Source organism: Orcinus orca, chromosome 2, assembly GCF_937001465.1.
Source record: "Orcinus orca chromosome 2, mOrcOrc1.1, whole genome shotgun sequence".
NCBI lineage: Eukaryota > Metazoa > Chordata > Mammalia > Artiodactyla > Delphinidae > Orcinus > Orcinus orca.
Genome location: NC_064560.1, coordinates 95,134,656 through 95,153,508, shown reverse-complemented (window position 1 = coordinate 95,153,508; position 18,853 = coordinate 95,134,656). Strand labels below are relative to the sequence as shown.

At 41.5% G+C, this 18,853-nt stretch overlaps 1 protein-coding gene across 5 annotated transcripts in view; it reads right to left on the bottom strand.

Annotated features, from left to right (window-relative positions):
- HERC1 (HECT and RLD domain containing E3 ubiquitin protein ligase family member 1) overlaps positions 1-18,853 on the bottom strand; it is a 215,833-nt gene that overhangs the window by 5,613 nt on the left and 191,367 nt on the right. For all 5 annotated transcript variants that reach the window (XM_049706186.1, XM_049706187.1, XM_049706188.1 and 2 more), the window contains 15 exons: positions 16,663-16,728; positions 16,363-16,488; positions 15,359-15,497; positions 14,134-14,315; positions 13,174-13,329; positions 12,349-12,471; positions 11,158-11,260; positions 9,422-9,591; positions 7,909-8,047; positions 5,748-5,917; positions 4,496-4,665; positions 4,047-4,212; positions 2,813-2,889; positions 1,783-2,035; positions 1,134-1,286 (listed from right to left, as the gene is read on the bottom strand). In XM_049706186.1, the coding sequence (XP_049562143.1) occupies positions 1,134-1,286; positions 1,783-2,035; positions 2,813-2,889; positions 4,047-4,212; positions 4,496-4,665; positions 5,748-5,917; positions 7,909-8,047; positions 9,422-9,591; positions 11,158-11,260; positions 12,349-12,471; positions 13,174-13,329; positions 14,134-14,315; positions 15,359-15,497; positions 16,363-16,488; positions 16,663-16,728 (2,193 nt within the window). The remainder of the gene's footprint in view (positions 1-1,133; positions 1,287-1,782; positions 2,036-2,812; positions 2,890-4,046; positions 4,213-4,495; positions 4,666-5,747; positions 5,918-7,908; positions 8,048-9,421; positions 9,592-11,157; positions 11,261-12,348; positions 12,472-13,173; positions 13,330-14,133; positions 14,316-15,358; positions 15,498-16,362; positions 16,489-16,662; positions 16,729-18,853) is intronic.

The window sequence follows — 18,853 nt, the reverse complement described above, 5'->3', positions numbered from 1 at the left end:
ACATCTGGCATGCAGAAAGTGATCAGGAAATTTTGGGTCAGTTATTCAGTCTGTAAGGAGTAAACATATTCAAGAACTAGAGACAAACCCTAAGCCCTGGCTGTGTAAACAACATTGCTGACAGGATCCACCCTTACTAAGCTAAAGGGTATAGTTTTCTGACTGGACTTGGCCCAAAGTCAGAGTCAAAGAAGGAACCAGGAGTGAAGTGTGTAGAATATATACACTTCAAACTACTACACAGCCTCAGAGCCTGCATCTAGCTCCTGAGAAGAACCCAACATATTGTGCAAATAAGGTATTACTGAAGTGGCTATGAAGGATTGTATAACCAAAACCACCACTTCTGGACACAATATTCATTTCTGTGGTCACTCACCATACTCCCATCATTTATTAAATGCTTACTACATATCAGCATAGAACAAGACTATATAAGTTATATATACGAAATACATTTTTCATTCAATGTCTCACACACTAATTGAAGAAAAAAGACCCAAACTCTGCCTAATTCTTAGACCACAACACAGAAGTATGTGATATCTTGAGGAATTTCTAGGTAACAAGGAAGATATGTACAGACCTGGAGGCAAGTCTGTCCAGAGAGGAAGGAGATGCATTCTCAGCTGGGGCCTGAAGGACTGCAGCAGGAGGGGGAAAGAAGCACTCACGTGGGATTGCAAGGCCAGTGTTTATGGGTTCATTCACATGGACCCCGACTGACCAAGCTGGAGTGGGACACTGGGTTGGGGGGCAGTAAGAAATGAAGACAAACAGGACAGAGGAAGAGTGAGAGTGAGAAGGCAGGCTCTGAAGGCCTGGGGGAGGGCTTGGCCTCAATCCTACCAGTGACCAATTCAGGGCTCACCTAAGGCCTTGAGTGAGGAGACAGCAGGCCCTGAGATTACGCCTGAAAAGTCTCTGAAAAGGGACTGAAATATATTGGGTTGGCCAAAAAGTCTTCCATAACATCTTATGGAAAAACCCGAACGAACTTTTTGGCCAACCCAATAGATGCTGATTAATCAACACAGTGAATTCATATGCCAAAATTCAGCAAAAACCAGACAGCTCCTGCTTGGAGACAAATGCAAACATTCATATGCACCTCCCAAAATGTTTCATCTCACCTGTCGGTCCATTTCATGAAGTCGATATTCAATGGCCCTCTCCACATACTCCTTCCTATTAGAAAACGTGAGTGGGATACTATTTCCACCAGGGATTATAGGAACCATTTTGCCATCAGCGCTCTGGCCAACAAAAGAATCAAGAGGAATCATCTGAGAATAGAAGAAAAAAGAATTTTTACTCCATGGTAGAAATGACCACAAAAAGTATGTTACACACAAATACAGAAAAACATTAACAATATCAAAAATTTTAAGGCTGAAAACAAGGCAACTGAGATAAATGATCAGGCTACTTGATCAGCAGAGGGTGCTGACTCATCTGGTTGTAATTAAAAATGAGGTTGAATCTCTCTGCCTCCAAATCAGGTTTGATGAACTCTGGTCATCCCAGGCCTCCTCTCCACCTGGGTTCTCTCTGTCCTTCACTCTAGCAGGCAGAGAATGGATTAAAGGGGAAGGAGCAGAAGCTGGGTGCTGGAGCTGACTCTCTTAGCAGTTATTTAAACTGCTGGGTTGAGCTGCTAAGCGCAGCAATGGCATATGGCATGGGTCAGCCAGACAGCAAATGGAAGGCCATACCTGAGCTTTACACAGAAAAATTCTAGTCAACACCAACAGAAACATGAACCAGGCAGGACTTATTTACCTCATGGAAACTCTCCTCGGTAATCCCACTGTCTTCAATGTGAAGAATGCTGTTGAGAGTCTGCACGTAGAGCAGATCCACCTCCTCCAGGTCTTCCAGGGTGAGTGGGACGCAGCACAGCTGCTTCCACACCAGAGGGGCTAAGTGGAGGTCCAGAGGCTTCTTTGTGCGAATGGCAACCCCCATTAAAATTCCCAAGAACTTAAACTGCATTAAGTGTTCATCGAGGCAGGCAGAAGGGTTAAAAAGGAACCTGCAGAATTAAAGGAACTATTTCAAACAAGGCTGTCCTCATTTTTATTAGAAATAAGTTATCAAACGGCTATAGCATTAGTCTAGACCTGTGCTGTCCAATATGGCAGTCATTAGCCGCATGTGGCTATTTAAATTACTTCAATAAAATCTAAAATTCAGCTCCTATAACCACATTTCAGGCGCTCAGTAGCCACATATGGCCTATCGCTATTGTTCTGGACAGCACAGGGACCATATTTTGAATTATTTTTAGAAGAACCATAAGAGGGTAAGTGAATGATCTATCAGTCCTTAAGCTACCTGCTCAAGGGTGCCCTGTTTCCTAAAATCATTTCATTTATCATTTACAAGTCCATGAAGCAGGATCCAAAATTCAAACTTCGACAAATAAAGGAATAATACATAATTGCAAATACTAACTGCTGTGATTGGACAGCATATCAAAGGTTTTCAATGAATTTTAATTCGTTGAGGGAAGGCCATGTAGGCCTTCAGAAACACAAAAGAAGTCTGGTTTCAATATCAAGTCTGCACTTCCTCGAACCCTCTATATTATCATTGAGTTGATCTCATAATAAATAACAAGTGATGACGTAAGTGTCTTTCCTATGTGTGAAAAGAGAACAGTAGCAGTTCCTACTCCTTAGATCTATCATGAGGATTCAATGGGATAATCCATGTAAAACACTTAGTACAGTGCCTGGCATATAGTAAGCACTCAATAAATTTGAGTTATTATTATAGACATTCAATAACACTTGCTGACTGCCCTTACCTGTCTCTATTGTAACCCACTTCTGCGGTAGCATTGGGAGAGGGTATAAGAAGGTCAACAATACCAGTTTCAAGTTCCTGTAGAAGAAAGAAAAACAATTTCTTAGAAATGACAATCAAATGCATCAAGAAAATGAAACAATTAACATTAAAAATCATACTGAAAAGAGAATATTGAGGAATTTACAATGCTATATGACAACCAGCCATCTCTATAATTATTTTTGTGGTTGTAATTTAAAATGAATTTAGGAGGCTCCCCCATGTGCAGAACTAAGATGAAAAAGTCAATCCAGGGCACGAGTTGGGATATCTGTGAGCAGAGTACAGTGATATTCAAATAAACTTAGTAAATGATTACAGGATTTATCAGAAAAATCCTGATACTAGGCAAAGCTGGAAGGGTCAGAGCTGATCTGGAAGCAAAGCTGCCACTGTAGATCTTAAAATATGAACTGGTTCAAACTCTTTTTAATTAATTAATTAATTTTTGGCCGCCATGGGCCTTCGTTGCTGTGCACGGGCTTCTTATTGTGTGGCTTCTCTTGTTGCGGAGCACGGGCTCTAGGCGTGCAGGCTTCAGCAGTTGCAGCACGTGGGCTCAGTAGTTGCGGCACGCAGGCCCTAGAGAACACAGGCTTCAGCAGCTGCGGCACGTGGGCTCAGTAGTTGTGGCTCGCGGGCCCTAGAGTGCATGCTGAGTAGTTGTGGTGCACGGGCTTAGTTGCTCCGTGGCATGTGGGATCTTCCCAGACCAGGGCTCGAACCCGTGTCCCCTGCATTGGCAGGCAGATTCTTAACCAGTGCGCCACCAGGGAAGCCCTGGTTCAAAATCTTAAGCCTTGTTTTTCTAATTTCTGCCAGTAGCCTGGCAGTTCTACTTTGTTCTAAAAGCACCAAAATAAATGGGAGCACATGGGTGGTCCTGGATTTGTCTGTTACATAAGTGTAAATATGTGTCATTGTTTCCTCTGCCAGTGTTACACAGCACAACAGATGGTGAGTCATTGGTAGATGGCGAAGCACTGGCACTTACTCAGTAAGGTATCTTCACAAAGCATTTCACAAACCTTTGCGGTAATTCGCCTATACATCATTAACAGCATAACTTTACGTAAGGATTACAAATGCATCCTTGCTTACATTTATAAAAACATGCCAGAGTAATCACTGGAAACAGTAAAACAGCCACCACCTGAGTGGACAACTCAGCAGGGGACACTGCATGAATATACCTGGCACATCTCTGTGATCGTGTCATCGAACACGCCTCCAGCATCATCAGCCCCTTCTCCAACCAGCTTAACTTTCCAGGCTCGGGATGGCAGACGGAGGTCTGATGCATTCAGTTTAACTACTTGTCTTGCTATTTGAACAAAGATGGGCTTACACTTCCTTCCTCTTTAAAATAAAGGGAAAACATAATGAAATACAATGCTCTCAAATCACCACAAAAGTCACTTGAAGATATTTTCCCACCAGTGAATGAACAGGCCAGCTTAACAACAGCCAAACACTGTGCTGGGCCCACTGTAACCACACTGGGTGCTGATGTAAAATACTATTACTATCCTACTTTACAAATGAGGAAGCTAAGGCTTCCTCACAGAGATCAGTTAGTAGTAAGTCCACCTCACAAAATGCTAGTTAATGAAACATATACACATATACATAATATGCTAACCTGGTTGATATCCTCTTTACAGTAATTTGAGGTCCATAGTTTTTGCCTTGAACCATGGTTTTTCCTATAGAGCGCACCATTGGGAGGGTGTAGACTCTTGGGGCTAACAAAGGTCGGAGCTGTCCCTGCACAATGCCCCATGTTCCAGCATTATAATGAGACGTACTATTCTGTAACAGAAAGTAAGCTTAGCAGAAATGGTACAATCTAAGGCTTAAAAGAAATAACACATCTCACTTTTACAAATGCACTTCAAAAGCATAAATCTGGGTATTAGCCATTATTAGCAACTTTTTCAAAATATTTTTTCTGGTAAAGTATGATTATTATTTTTAAAAACTTAGAAGATACAGAAAAGGACACACACACAAGCACACAAATAAAATCATCCATAATCCTATCATATGGAGATGGCCCCATTAACGCTTTCATCTATTTCCTTCCAGTTTCCTTCCTTTTCACATTTTCGAGATCATACTATTTATTCAGTTTTCTACTGCTTTTCTCACCTCACTTTACACCATAAACATTTCTCTCACTAATTACAACAGGTTGCTAACACTCTTGTTTAGTGCTGCACAGTATTCTGTTGCCTGGTTGATTATCTATTTCTAACAATGATTTCTCAAACCTCTCATATGCCATGACTGGTTACCCAAAGGATTTTTGACTAACAGTTTTACAAACTAACACACATTTTGGCAGGCATGCCTACACATTAAACAAACAAACAAACATAGCCAGCTTGCTTTCTTCCTAAATTATCAGACTGTTCTACAAAGACAAGCAAATCAGCCAAATTTACTTTCTCTCCCCCACCTATCCCTCCACAGGGTATGCTCATTTGTAAGCTCATCTGTAAGGAGAGCAAGAAGTCTCCAAAATTTCTCAGACTCACTTACATAAGCACCTTGACTGTGGTGCTAACACCTTTGTGTGCTTAAGTTTTAAAATCATATTCTGGAGTTCGTAGAAAATACATGCTTAGCCTTTAGCCATTCATACTTCCTTGAACTTTGGACAAACCGAAGCACAGAAGGAAGACCACTGCGTGTTCAACAGCTTGATAACCTATATCTGGACTGTCCTTAATCCAGCAATAAAAGGGGAACAGAACTGGTGCCTTTTCTACATCTCTTGGGGGCTGAGGGTAAAAAGCATTAGCTACGCAAGAATTTTCTGAAGGCTGAGAAAGAGGCCCTGGGACCTGGTAAGCACATCACAGGCACTGCTTTCCAAGCCACCGTTTTACCTGATTGTTGGGGCTGAGGTTCAGCAGCCTCCAGGATGAGTACATGAGGTCAGAGAAGTGGTAAAGCAGCCGGAGCCTGGCCCTCGCGGTGTGAATGCTCACCTCCCTCAGCGCCCCATACTGGGGGGGCACTGCATCGGGCAGGCCCAGCTGCAGAGGCACCGACACACCTGCCCAGAACACAAATGCACACTTGTAAAGGAAAATGCATTGTTTTCATCATGTTTAGTGTTTTGAAAAATTTCAAACACACATGGAAGTTGCAAGTATATAATGAACACCCATTCCCACCACTTAAATACTAAAATTAATATTTTGCTATATATGCTTTATCACTTATTTATCAATTTCTCTATTCACCATCCATTCATCTTAATCTTTTGATGCACCAGTGTTGGTTTGTAAAACATCTTTTTAATTTATCATTATGGAAACTTGCTTTTTTTTTTTCTCCTTTAATTTAGTTACCCATTTAACTATGGGACTTAAAACAGTTCCTGCACAAAAAAACTCCAAACAATAAAACCCAAATTCATTCTTTCATATTCAACAACTGTCATCTTCATAATAACACAAGGTGTGGGCCAGGACCAGGTAGGCAGTTCTGAAAATGGAAATGGGCAACGCAGCAGAGCCACCTCCCACACTTACTAGGGATCTGACAGAAAGTGACCATGACAGAATGAAAGATAGGAGTAGATGATTCAGGAAGGCTTTATACTGCAAGGATAAGAGCTCTGCAGAGCAGAAACGACAAGGACTGTATCCATGGTTATCATCTTATAGAAACACACAAAAGACTAAGAATAAGATACTCAGCTTATTTGAGTTTCCTGCAAATAAAGATTTGTACAGCTCAATTCTCAGAGGTATTTTCCTACTATTAGTTAAAGCTAACATTTATTGAGTACTTTTACGTGCCTGGCACTGTTCTAAGAGCTTCACATGAATTGATTCATTTACTCCTACAGTTCTTTACAATAGGTGCTATTACTACCCTTGCTTTGCAGACAAGGAAACTGAGCCTCAGGGTCACTCAGCTCCTAAGTGGAGGAGCCAGGATTGAACCTGAGCAATGTGGTTCCTGAGTCTGAACCTTCAGCCACCATGCTGTATGGTCTCTGTCCTGAAGTGGAAGGGAAATCCCACTGGAAGCTAAAGAGGCCCCTGAGTACCTGAAATTGTCAGTGGGCCGGCAGCACTGCTCATTCTGGGCTCTGTTAACCAGAAACCATCTCTTGCTTGTTTGGAATCTACTTGGCAGTCCTACCTTGCTCTCTCAGGGTATGTAAGAGAAAACAATCTCTATGGGGAGTCTTTCCCAAGGACCTGTGGCTAAAAGTAGAGGGCTTCACAAAAAGGGATGAGAATACGGAGCTCTCAGGCACAAGGTCACTTCAGGGAAGTTCTAGTGCCTCAGATACCAGAGGATGGTTTTAGAAAGGACTTGAGGGCCTAGGAAAGAAATAGACCAAATATGAAGAAATGCATAAGGGTAAGTATCATACTTAAGGCAATGGTTACATTTGTGGGGAACAAAAGATGGATCCGATCAGGGAGAGTACACAGTAGGGTGTTAGGTACACAAATACGCATTTTATTTCCTTTATATCTTTTTGTAGACCTATGAGGATTTCATAATAAATTAAAAGCAAAACACACAAAAGGTAGAAACAGCCCATCAGTCCTGCTATATACACTGGAGTAAAATGGCAACAATTTTTTTTTGTTTTTCTGCTGTGCCAATGTATAGACAACATCATGTTTCAAATGGCTGACTAGGGTGAAGAAGTTGACAAGTGGTCTCCGGGCTTTTCACCTTTATTCCTTAACAGCATGGCTTAGAAAGCTACAGTTCATCACTACTATATATAAAAAATACTTTATTGCTATTCCAAAATTATAAATTTTGCTTGCCTAAGTGATACATTTTCTTCTTTTGGGGAGCAGAGAGGGACTGCTATGTAATGAAGTCTGCAGGAGAATCGCCTGCTCTGAAAGTATTTGCAGTACTGTAGTACAAAGAGTGCTTTGGTTGTGTGGGGGAAGGTTTGATGGTTTCAGAATGGTGCCTGGATGCAGTGTGAAGCTGGCAAGCAAACAGTGCAGCTGGGGACTGCTGAAAGAGAGGCTGCAGGAGCATGGATATTTCATCCCTCACCTGGTGCTCTTGGCGGGACAGGTGGCGCTGTCCACGCAGCACTGTGGCAGCGACCGGCCGAGATCTGCCGAACGTTTTTCCCTTGCAGAACTGTTACCAGGGTTGGTTCTCGAACGTGGTTGGTGTGGCCTAAGCCAAGCTGGAAATAAATTGCAAATACACAGAGATTCAATTAGAAAGAGGAAGAGAGGAAGTCAAGATGATAATTTTTGTCTTGGATGGTAGCAGATATAAATAAGTTACTATCTGTACCAAGCAATGGCATCAAAATAATGAAATTAATTCTGATTTTCTCTATCAGAGTGATCCTCATAGCTTATACTGTCTCCTAAAAACTAAGCTGTAACAAGGCCATTCCAAATCTAGCAGACGAGTCTTAATGACTGAAAACATCTTTGAACTCCACTTCTAGAGAGGAAATAAATTCTTGGCAAGTTAAAAAAAAAAACAACAGAATGATCTATAGAGCTTTTACTTAGAACACACTGATTTCTTGACTTTTAACATGGACTGCCTGTGTAACAGTAAATAAACTATTATAAAAACATACATAGAAGCAGATTCTCAACTCCGGATCTCTGTTCTTGGGGTCCGACTAGGACACCCAGTGTTTCAGTGGCTGAGCACCTCAACATCATCAGGCAGGATCACGTCAAGGCCCTGCCAGCAACCTTCCAAAGGTGTCTCAACATCAACTCTCTTCTCATTAAGATAATGTGCAACCACACTGTTGAGCAGCTTCCCCATCTGTTAATATAGTGATGAGGACACCACAGAGCTACTGTGAATAACACTGGACCTTGAACTTGAGGGTCGTTGGCTCTAGGGGCAGCTAGACGTAGAGAGGATTTACAGAGGAAGGAGATGTCGTTTGCATGTGGAGCTGAAAGCCACTGTAGTAGCAGGTATCTCAGACCTGCCCCACCAAAGTGTGTCCCTTCTCCACATACAGGATAGGCTGAACACATCAACCTCTTGAGTCTTTTCTCAACCTCTTACAGGCTCAGTTTACTACTCTACGTAATGGGAGTGACAAGACTTCCTGAACATACACAAACATACTTTGTATACTGTCATATTATAAAATATAGAAGTATTGTTTCATCCTTTCCATTTTCCAGATCAACTGATACTCCTAGTACCTAACCTCTTTTATTACTGTAGTGAAAATGATGATTAATCGTGATAGTAGCAAATACTGAATACTTATAAAGTGCTGTTTACTATGTGCTAGGCACTTCTCAGTGTGTGTAGACACATATATATTCAGCGAATCCCCTTAACCACTTTACTGTACTGCCAGATTTTTTTTAAACCATGATATAACACTTACTAGACCATCATCAAGAGACAGAGAGGCACAACTGGACTCCAGATAATCAGCCCCACAGCAAAGTGACGTGCTTGAGGTCTTGTGTAGATATGCCGAGTTTCTAGCTTATCCCTTTGCCAAATGAAGAATGCTGTCAGATTTCTAGAACATGACAGAGCAGCAAGCGAGATAAATATGTACCTGCCCCTCTGAATTGCTCCCCCAGGCATACACATCTCCAGTTGATGCCAAAGCAAGTGTGTGTTCAGCTCCAACGGCCACATCTTCGATGACCACTCCAGCCAGGACAGGGATTTGCTGCGGTCGATTGTGATTGCGAGCACGCCCTTCTGGCAAGCCTATCAAGCGATCTGAAAAAATAGCAAGAGGACATTTATGGACGGCACACCACAGTCCTTTTACATTTCCTGATGAGTCATTTAATGTCTATGGTGGTACAGCAATGACATACATAACTCACTGGGGCAAAAGCTGCTTTGCCAGTAAGGTATACCGGATTCTGAGCGAATAAAGTTTAAAACTGTTTCTTTGCAAAATGTCACGATCTCCTTTTTCATAAAAATAAATAAAATTTAATTTAAAATTTGTAGCTTATTTCAAACCAAGAGGCACCTCTAGCATCCTCATACTTGAGAGGACTGGCACATAATTCACAGAGGCCCTAAGTTCTTGCATTCTAAGAAAAGACATCATGCAACCTGTCCTGTCCTCAAATTTCCAGCCAACCTCTCCCCTTCTCTTTGCTGCCAAACTTCTACGAAGTGCAGGCCAGTCCCTGGTGCTTCACATGCTGTAGGCCTGTTTGGCTTGGCCACCTTCTGCAGCCTAACTTGCATTCTCACCACTGCACTGAAACTGTACTCTCAAAAGCCATGAATAGCTCCTAACTGCCTACACTGCAGCAGCCTCTTCTCCAGCTCTAGCCCATGGAGCTCCACTTTACCTTCTGATAATGTGGCCTCAGCTCCTTCTGCCCCTCAGAGACTCTGCACTGTCCTGGCTCCCCAACTACCTCTCTCTCCACTCCCTTCAAAGCCAGCTCTCCCATGTTCACCTGCCCTTTACTCACATTCCCTAGAGTTTTACCCTCCACTTTTTTCATGCCATATTCTCTCCCTGGGTTTCTTAGAGCTTATTAATATGGCTTTAACTACACCATTAGGAATTATGCAAACCTACATCTCCATAAACAATCTCCCTGGAGTTCCAGATCCAAATCCCCCGTAACTTGCTAGACTTCTCCATACATGTAGTCTAGAGTATATGGCCCCAGTTCAATATGACTAAAACTAAGCTCCTTATCTCTTTCACCAGAACCAACTTCCCCGGCCTCAGCAGCGTCCACGTTCTTCCAAGACTAGAAACTTCAATCACAGCTCACTTCTTCCCCCCTCTTCCTCACACATTCTTCGGTCACTACAACTTGAAAAGAAGTTCCGTTTACAAAGCTGAATATATTGCCAGGCAATCCCACTGTGGATGCGTAGATTTTGAACTTACTCAAGATCTGAATCCCAAATGCCTGTGAATTCCTAAGACCTGGATCCCCAGTCCCTGCAAGGGCTGGGAAGTGAGGCAGGATCCCGAGGAGCTCTGGTGGTCAAGGCAGTGTTTGTGGTAGCATGGCAGAGGCAGCAGAGAGGAGGAAGGGAAGGGCTTTGCCAGGAACTCTTCTGGCAAGAATGAAGGCTCTGGCACGAGGGGCCATCAATGGGGAGGAGAGTTTGTCCTTACAACAAATAGCATGAAAGTGGAGCAGAAAAGTAGCTAGTGAATGAAGGTTGTGTGGCCAATCATCACCCAGAATGAAAAATGACTCAGTTTAAGCACTTTCTATACAGCTGGAAGGCAAATGTTTCTGTAATACATGTGTGCACAAAATAAGCAATATAATTAATGCCTGGAAAATGCCCTACCTTGACCAAAGGTATACACATGACCATCTTTGGTCAATGCAACAGAAAACTGAGTTCCACACGCAACCTTTTTTATTCCAATTCCACAAAGGATATCAACTTTCTGCAAAATAAAAGCGTAAGGCACATAATTTAAAAAGGAAAATATAAAACACTCAAATTTGCCTACTGGCATGTATAAACTCAAGGATTATCTTCCAATAAAAATACTAATAGTCACTTACTTGTTTTCAGCCATATCCACACTCCTAAATGTTATTTTCTCATACTGCTCTGCAAACTACCTGAATTTGGGCGAATATTATAGGGGGTAGGGGACGTTTAACTAAAATCCCCAGGACCCCATGTGAAGTTGGAAACATTCCTCTGGGCAACAGAAACCAAAGAGAATTCTATGGCTGTTTAAAGAACACCATAAGACCATGTAAAGCCGTGGGCTGCTCCCAGTTAGATTTTTTCTGCTTTCAGAGGTGACAATAACTGCTTTATATGTTCTCCAGAGAGGATTTCCTTCCTTTTTGTATCCCTAGCTGAATATTCACCAGTCTAGCTATCAAGATGTCACAGACTATATACGATAGTGAATCTGGAGTTGAATATAAATTGAATACTTGTAAATCATGCTGCTTGTTAAACGTGTTAGAAAAATCCACATAAAAAGGATTGCACAGGAGGTCTTCTGAAGAGCCAAGAAACCTTCTATAATGTGAATAAAGCCTCTAAATCATTTGTTTATGGACTTGGATTTCCTATTACTTTTTAAATGCACATACCTGTATAATTCAGTGGTAATAATATGCTGAAATGGCAGTCACAAGCAGAGAGTTACAAAACATTGTTCATGGTTCCCTCCATAAGACACCCCAGAGATATGTTTATACTTATTTCTTCTCTACATGGGAGGTAGTCCTACACTACTCAGCCCATGACAAAGACAGATGCTTGTCCTTGCAGCATTTTTATATCCAGTTTAGTAATTAATGCTTATTAATTACTTATTTTAATTATTTTAAATTACTTATTTAAAATAAGATCTGGAATGTTGGAAATTTAAGAATAAGCAAAAGAAGCTTCTAAATTTCATTATGAATTACCAAAAATGTTAAAGGTAAATTACTTCCAGCTAAGAAGAGGTACTGACATAGAAGAAAACCATGTTGTCTGAATCTCTAGATTAAAGCCAATACTGACCTGAGGTGAAGATTTTGCAGTGGAATTTCCTAAGCCTAGTTTTCCATAGTCCCCATCTCCAAAAGCCCACACCATGGAGCCATCTGCTGACACTGCCAAAGTATGGTTTAAGCCACAAGCCACCTGGAGAAATAACAGGGTGGTAAGGCAAATCACAATACCTAAAACACCCATTTCTGGGACACTCTGTCTTGACTTCAGTGAAAAACCTGGCTGTGTTTCCAAAAATTTTTATTGGTTTCAGGGCCTTACATATGTTAACCAAAATGTGTCATGAAGAAAAAAATTCCTAATGTCCACAAACAAAAAACAACCTTTTTCAAAGTAAAATCCTTCAAATATCTGTGGCTAACTCTGAATCAGAGAGCACAAAAGATAGGAAAAAGTACATATGATTAAAAAATACTCATTCACACCAGAGACAGTCTAAGGAATGATAAAAGATAAAAATAGTAAAAGATAAAAATATTTTATCTCATCTTCTTGTTAAGAGAGAGTCTCAAAATGTACAGGTCAGGAACAATTATTACTTAAGAGCAGCAGCTACCAATGATGCTGCAGTTCAGCCATCTACTTCCAGGATACTGAAGAGGAGTTACTATATTGCTTAAAGCTTTCATATCAAGTGGTATTATGAAGAGGATTTTAAAATATTCACATCCTGAATTAAGACTTCCATTTGTTTATCAATTAGGCCAAACAAAATGTACATCAGGTTAAGTACGAGTGGTGATTCTAGTTTTCCTGAAAGGACAATGTCTAAGTGCACATAGGGGAAACAAGAAACTATGATCATATAGAACGTATTATTGATTTATTCCATGCCTGTCCAATCTGATACCCCTCCAGTGCAGTTACTCTCTCTGGAAGTTTTTTGTTCGAAGTGTTTCCAAGACCCAGACGACCGTAGTCACCATTCCCAAAGGTAAACAGTTTGCCATCTGATGTTACCACTGCTGAATGTTTGAAGCCACAAGACATCTACGAATAGAACAAACAAGAACAAAAATTTTAACAAGAGGGCATACTAAGAAAGAAATCAGTCCTTTTTGGTTATTAATACAGTAATAATCTTTAAGTAAACTTCACTGAAAACTCAGGATCTTCAAGACCAGTATGTCCTATCCACCCAAGTGGCCCTCCTGCTCCCCCAAGTCTGATCTACCTCAAAATCCTCAGGAAGACCAAGCTAAACAGCATACCTTGGCAGTGTTGCTACTCTTCAGCTACGCAGGGATGACCTAGACTATATGAGTTAATGAATAGGGAAATTCTTTGTAAACTGTAAGGTGCTATGTAACTTTACAATATTATTTTAGATCACAAATTGATTTTCCAGAAAATGTATATGAACTCAACCTTTGTAACGATAATGATAGGTTGAAAGCAAAGCTTTCCATTTAACACTATATCAAGAACTGTGGGGCAGGAGTTAAACCCCACTTCTTCCAGGACCTGAAGCACCCTGGCCTGGGTCAACCAGCTGGCTCAGGAAAAAGGAGTCCATTCTAACACCAAAGCCCATTCAAACTCCTGAGACACTCAAGAATGACTCTGAACCACCAAAAACACTGGATCTTTTATGATGGGGTAATAAATTTTTACTACTGTTTTTCATTACCTAAACTTGAGAACTCAACACCTAGTATGTTTACATTCAAAGATAAACTTATCCAGGCGCAACTATGTCCCGCATGCCACAACTAAGACCCAGCGCAGCCAAATAAATAAATAAATAAACATTAAAAAAAAAAAAAAGATAAACTTATCCATATTCTGTCCGACCTGCACCACTTCTTCTCCCTGTAAGGCCTCAATCTGCCTGGGCCGCCGCTGCCTGTCGCTGTTCCCATGGCCGAGTTTGCCATAATCACCATCTCCCCAGCTAAAGACCTCACCACTTTCAGTCAGGGCCATTGAGTGTCCATCAGAACCACAGGAAGTCACCAGCTGGGTCACCACAAAGCCTGGAACAGAGCAGAAACCCAACAAGAGTTGCTGAATGTTAAAAGTCCCCTCTTTACTTGAAGCTGCTACAGAGTAATCTCACAGAATCAAAAAATACCACAACAGTACTTCAGAAATATAAACAATGTCTTTAATTTTAAATCAGATTTGCAGCCATAACCTAGAAAATTGGGAGCAGTCACATAAAATGATGATGATAAGGAAGAGGAGAAGGGTGATAGGAGCAGTTATAGTCACTAAAGATTATGTTCTAGCCACTCCTATAAATGCTTTACATGGATCGCTCATTTTCTATTTTCACACAGATCCTATGAGGCAGATATTATCATCACCACTTTTACAACTGGGGAAACTGAGTCACAAAGAGGTTTAGTAGCTTGTGCAAAGTACCCGAGGCAGGATCTAATAGAACCGAACAGGAACCAAGCCCTCCCATCCCTAGTGTTGTGCACTTCACACAAAGATCTGAAGGAAGAGAACTTAGAGCTACTCAAGAATTTGTTCTGAACTCATGTTACTTGTATGCTTTTACTTAAAAAACTCAATTTGCTCTCTTTGTAGGCTTCAGAGTCAGTAAAAGTTAACTTTAGGAACAAGCCGGGGGTCCGTGCAGTGGTTTTTCCAGAGGTTTTCTTTCTCCAAGTCACAGAGCACTCTGATGGGGATGCCCTTTAAAGTCTTTAGTACATAGGCACATTTCCGTATAAATTGATTTTTAACGTTAATGAAGTACATGCATGATTACTACTGCTATTAATAGTTGCCTAATTACAGTTTTGCAATTTTAAAGAATTTGTTTACAATCTTCAGTGTGTATTAACACAGCAATTCTAGCATGGCTATGATAAGTAACTTGCAAAATAATACAGCTCAAAATATGGAAAATTAAGGTTGTACATCCCTAAACGAGAATCTAAATATAAGTGAAAACCCTACATGACTTTATCTAGCAAAGGTTTGAGATGAGTTCTAACATAATAAGCAAACATTCCTACAGATAGGCCATAGTTTCCGATCAGCTTTTAACTGAGGATAATTTTACCTTGTAAGGCTGAAATAACTGTCAGCACATGAAGGTCATCTGAATTTCCTTGTCCTAATCTGCCATAACTTCCTTCCCCACAAGCCAACACTGTGCCATTGGCCTGTATGACAAAGGTACAATTCTGACCACATATAACCTAGTATAAAAACACAAAATTAAATATATTATCTTTTATTATATAGCTTTATCATGCAAACATTTAAAATGATTCCATGTATACTTAGGATACCTTTATCGGTTCTTTTATCCTTTCATTAAAGGGGAAGGGTTGACATAACAACGGGGTTCCTATAAGCCCTTGATTATTATAAAACCTCTTACTTAACCAAGAGATGTATGAGGCTCATCTGATGATTTAAGATACTTTAGAAACATGTTATCTACAGGGCTTTCAGCCAACTGTGCAGAGTTTAAATAATAACATTAACAACAAAATAGATAAAAGAAGTAAGAGGAGAGGCTGATGGGAAAATAGTAAAGACTGGCTGGAGGCCACAAGAAGCAGAAATTGCAGGGGATATACACATGAAAGAATAGTGTATCCTGGGGCTTACCGAGGTAGAGAAGAATGGAAGAGAAAGCAGTGGCCTCAAGAAGGGTTTAGAAATATAGTAATTATTAGACGAGGGGAGGAGTGTCAGTGAAATCTGGTTAAAGATCCCAGTAAGTTTATGGCACCCAAAGAGAGAATTAATAATTACCAATATCTTAACTTCTATAAATATATGCTGGGCAGGCATAATGCATCATGATGTTAATTCATGATACGTGAAAACAAGAAAAATTTAGAAACTTATTAACAAAACCTAAGTCTGATAAAAACTCTAAAAAACTTTTATTTAGAAGCTATATACAAGCTATATATCATGACTTTCTTTGGTGATTCCTCACAATAGACTATGCAATGGACAAACTTTATCCTACAGTAAGTTACTGACAGCAAGGGAATCGGAATTGTCAGTTCCCAAGTTTCTTCTACATTTCTTTACCCTGTTAGTTACCTGTTGGGCCTGTGAGAATGAGGGAGCTGCTGCAGGTACCATTACATTTCTTCCAGCTTCTGCCAGCTGTCCATGCCTGCCAGCACCCCACAGGTAGACATCACATTTACCTCCCAGGTGCCAGTCCTAGAAAACCACAATCAAGTCAAAATTTGATTCATTAATTCATTCAAACAAGCATGTACTAGGTACTAAGTGTGTACCAGCCTCTATGGGGGACACCAGGACACGAACACACAAGCATTTGCAACCAGAAGATTTACTAAGAACCACCATACAGTTATCTTTATCTTTACTGACCTCAGGTCTGGAAGTTGCCCAAGACATAATTTGTTCATCCATGCCATTAATCCATTTACTGTTATCCTGAAAGACAGCAAACACCAGGGTCAATTTTGCTTAATCAATATTTATGTTTTTTGGGGTTTTTTTTAGGAGGCCTTAAAAATGATCACTTATTTTTAAATAGGAAAGGAGAAGCCCAAGATCACATGGTCAGTTACAAGCAGCATGAAGACCAGAATGCAGCCCTCCCTTCTCCCAGGCCACGTTTTGAGAAAATCTTTTTGCGAATGATTTATCTGTTCTTAACAACTGAGTCTTAAAGAATTTGGTAATATTATGAGAATTTAAGAGCAGTTTCACAATCATGCCAAACTTGATTTTTAATATTTCCCTTTACTATAAACACTTGCATTATCAACTATCATGAACACATTGGAGATTCAAAGCTAACCATTTCTGAGCACCCATAGGTACAAGGTCATCTGCAGGAGCCACCACCCCCGTGATCTCGTTGTATGGCTGTGGGCAGGTCATCTTTCTAGGTTGCAGCTTCCTCATCTACAAATGACATATTTGAGGCAAATGGGCTCAGAAGGATACTTCCTAATTAAAATATTCTATATTTAGATAATTTCCTTCAATTCATATGTCTCTTTTATACTGTATCTTTATTTATATATTCAAATGTTTGTTTACATAAATCTAAACTAGGTAAAGGGGTTGTTAGATCAAGTGCTGGCCTGCACTATCTATGCCGGCATTTTATCTCCATCACAGTTTCTGTATCTAGACGCTTTCAAATACAATCAGAAAGAAATGACAACTAAAATGTTCTCTTAAACATTATTGAAGTGCCAAATAATTTAGAATCTATAATTGGAATAAATCTAAAAAGATGACGAGGAAAAGATGCTAAAAAATATTTATAAATATATATATACTGGGGGACCTTCAAGATGGCAGAGGAGTAAGATGTGGAGATCACCTTCCTCCCCACAAACACATCAAAAATACATCAAAAATACATCTACATGTGGAACAACTCCTACAGAACACCTACTGAATGCTGGCAGAAGACCTCACACTTCCCAAAAGGCAAGAAACTCCCCACATACCTGGGTAGGGCAAAAGAAAAAAGAAAAAACAGAGACAGAAGAATAGGGATGGGACCTGCAGCTTGGGGACCTGTGAAGGAGGAAAAGTTTCCACACACTAGGAAGCCCCTTCACTAGCGGAGACGGGGGTGGGGTGGGGTGGGGTGGGCGAGGGGGAAACTTCAGAGTCACGGAGGACAGCGCAGCAACAGGGGTGCAGAGGTCAAAGCGGAGAGATTCCCGCACAGAGGATCGGTGCTGACCAGCACTCACCAGCCCGAGAGGCTTCTCTGCTCACCCGCTGGGGTGGGCGGGGACTGGGAGCTGAGGCTCGGGCTTCAGGCTTCGGAGGTCAGAACCCAGGGAGAGGACTGGGGTTGGCTGTGTGAACAGCTTGAAGGGGGCTAGTGTGCCACAGCTACCCGGGAGGGAGTCCGGGAAAAAGTCTGGAGCTGCTGAAGAGGCAAGAGACCATTGTTTCGGGGTGTGCGAGGAGAGGGGATTCCTTCCCTGTCTGCCCACAGAAGCACCACCTAAATGAGCTCCAGAGATGGGTGCGAGCCGTGGCTATCAGCTCGGACCCCAGAGACGGGCATGAAATGCTAACGCTGCTGCTGCAGCCACCAAGAAACCTGTGTGCAAGCACAGGTCACACCTCCCATGCCGGGAACCTGGGCAGCCCGCCACTGCCAGGGTCCTGTGATCCAGGGACAACTTCCCTGGGAGAACACACGGCATACCTCAGGCTGTTGCAATATTATGCTGGCCTCTGCTGCCGCAGGCTCGCCCCACATTCCAATTATAACTACTGTACCCCTCCCTCCCCCCAGCCTGCATGAGGAAGAGCGGGCTAATCAGCTGCTGCTTTAAGCCCCTCCTGTCTGGGTGGAAACAGATGCCCTCAGGCAACCTACATGCAGAGGCGGGGCCAAAACCAAAAAACCAAAACTGAACCCCAGGAGCTGTGCGAACAAAGAGGAGAAAGGGAAATTTCTCCCAGCAGCCTCAGGAGCAGCGGATTAAATCTCCACAATCAACTTGATGTACCCTGCATCTGGGGAATACCTGAATAGACAACGAATCATCCCAAAATTTAGGTGGTGCACTTTGGG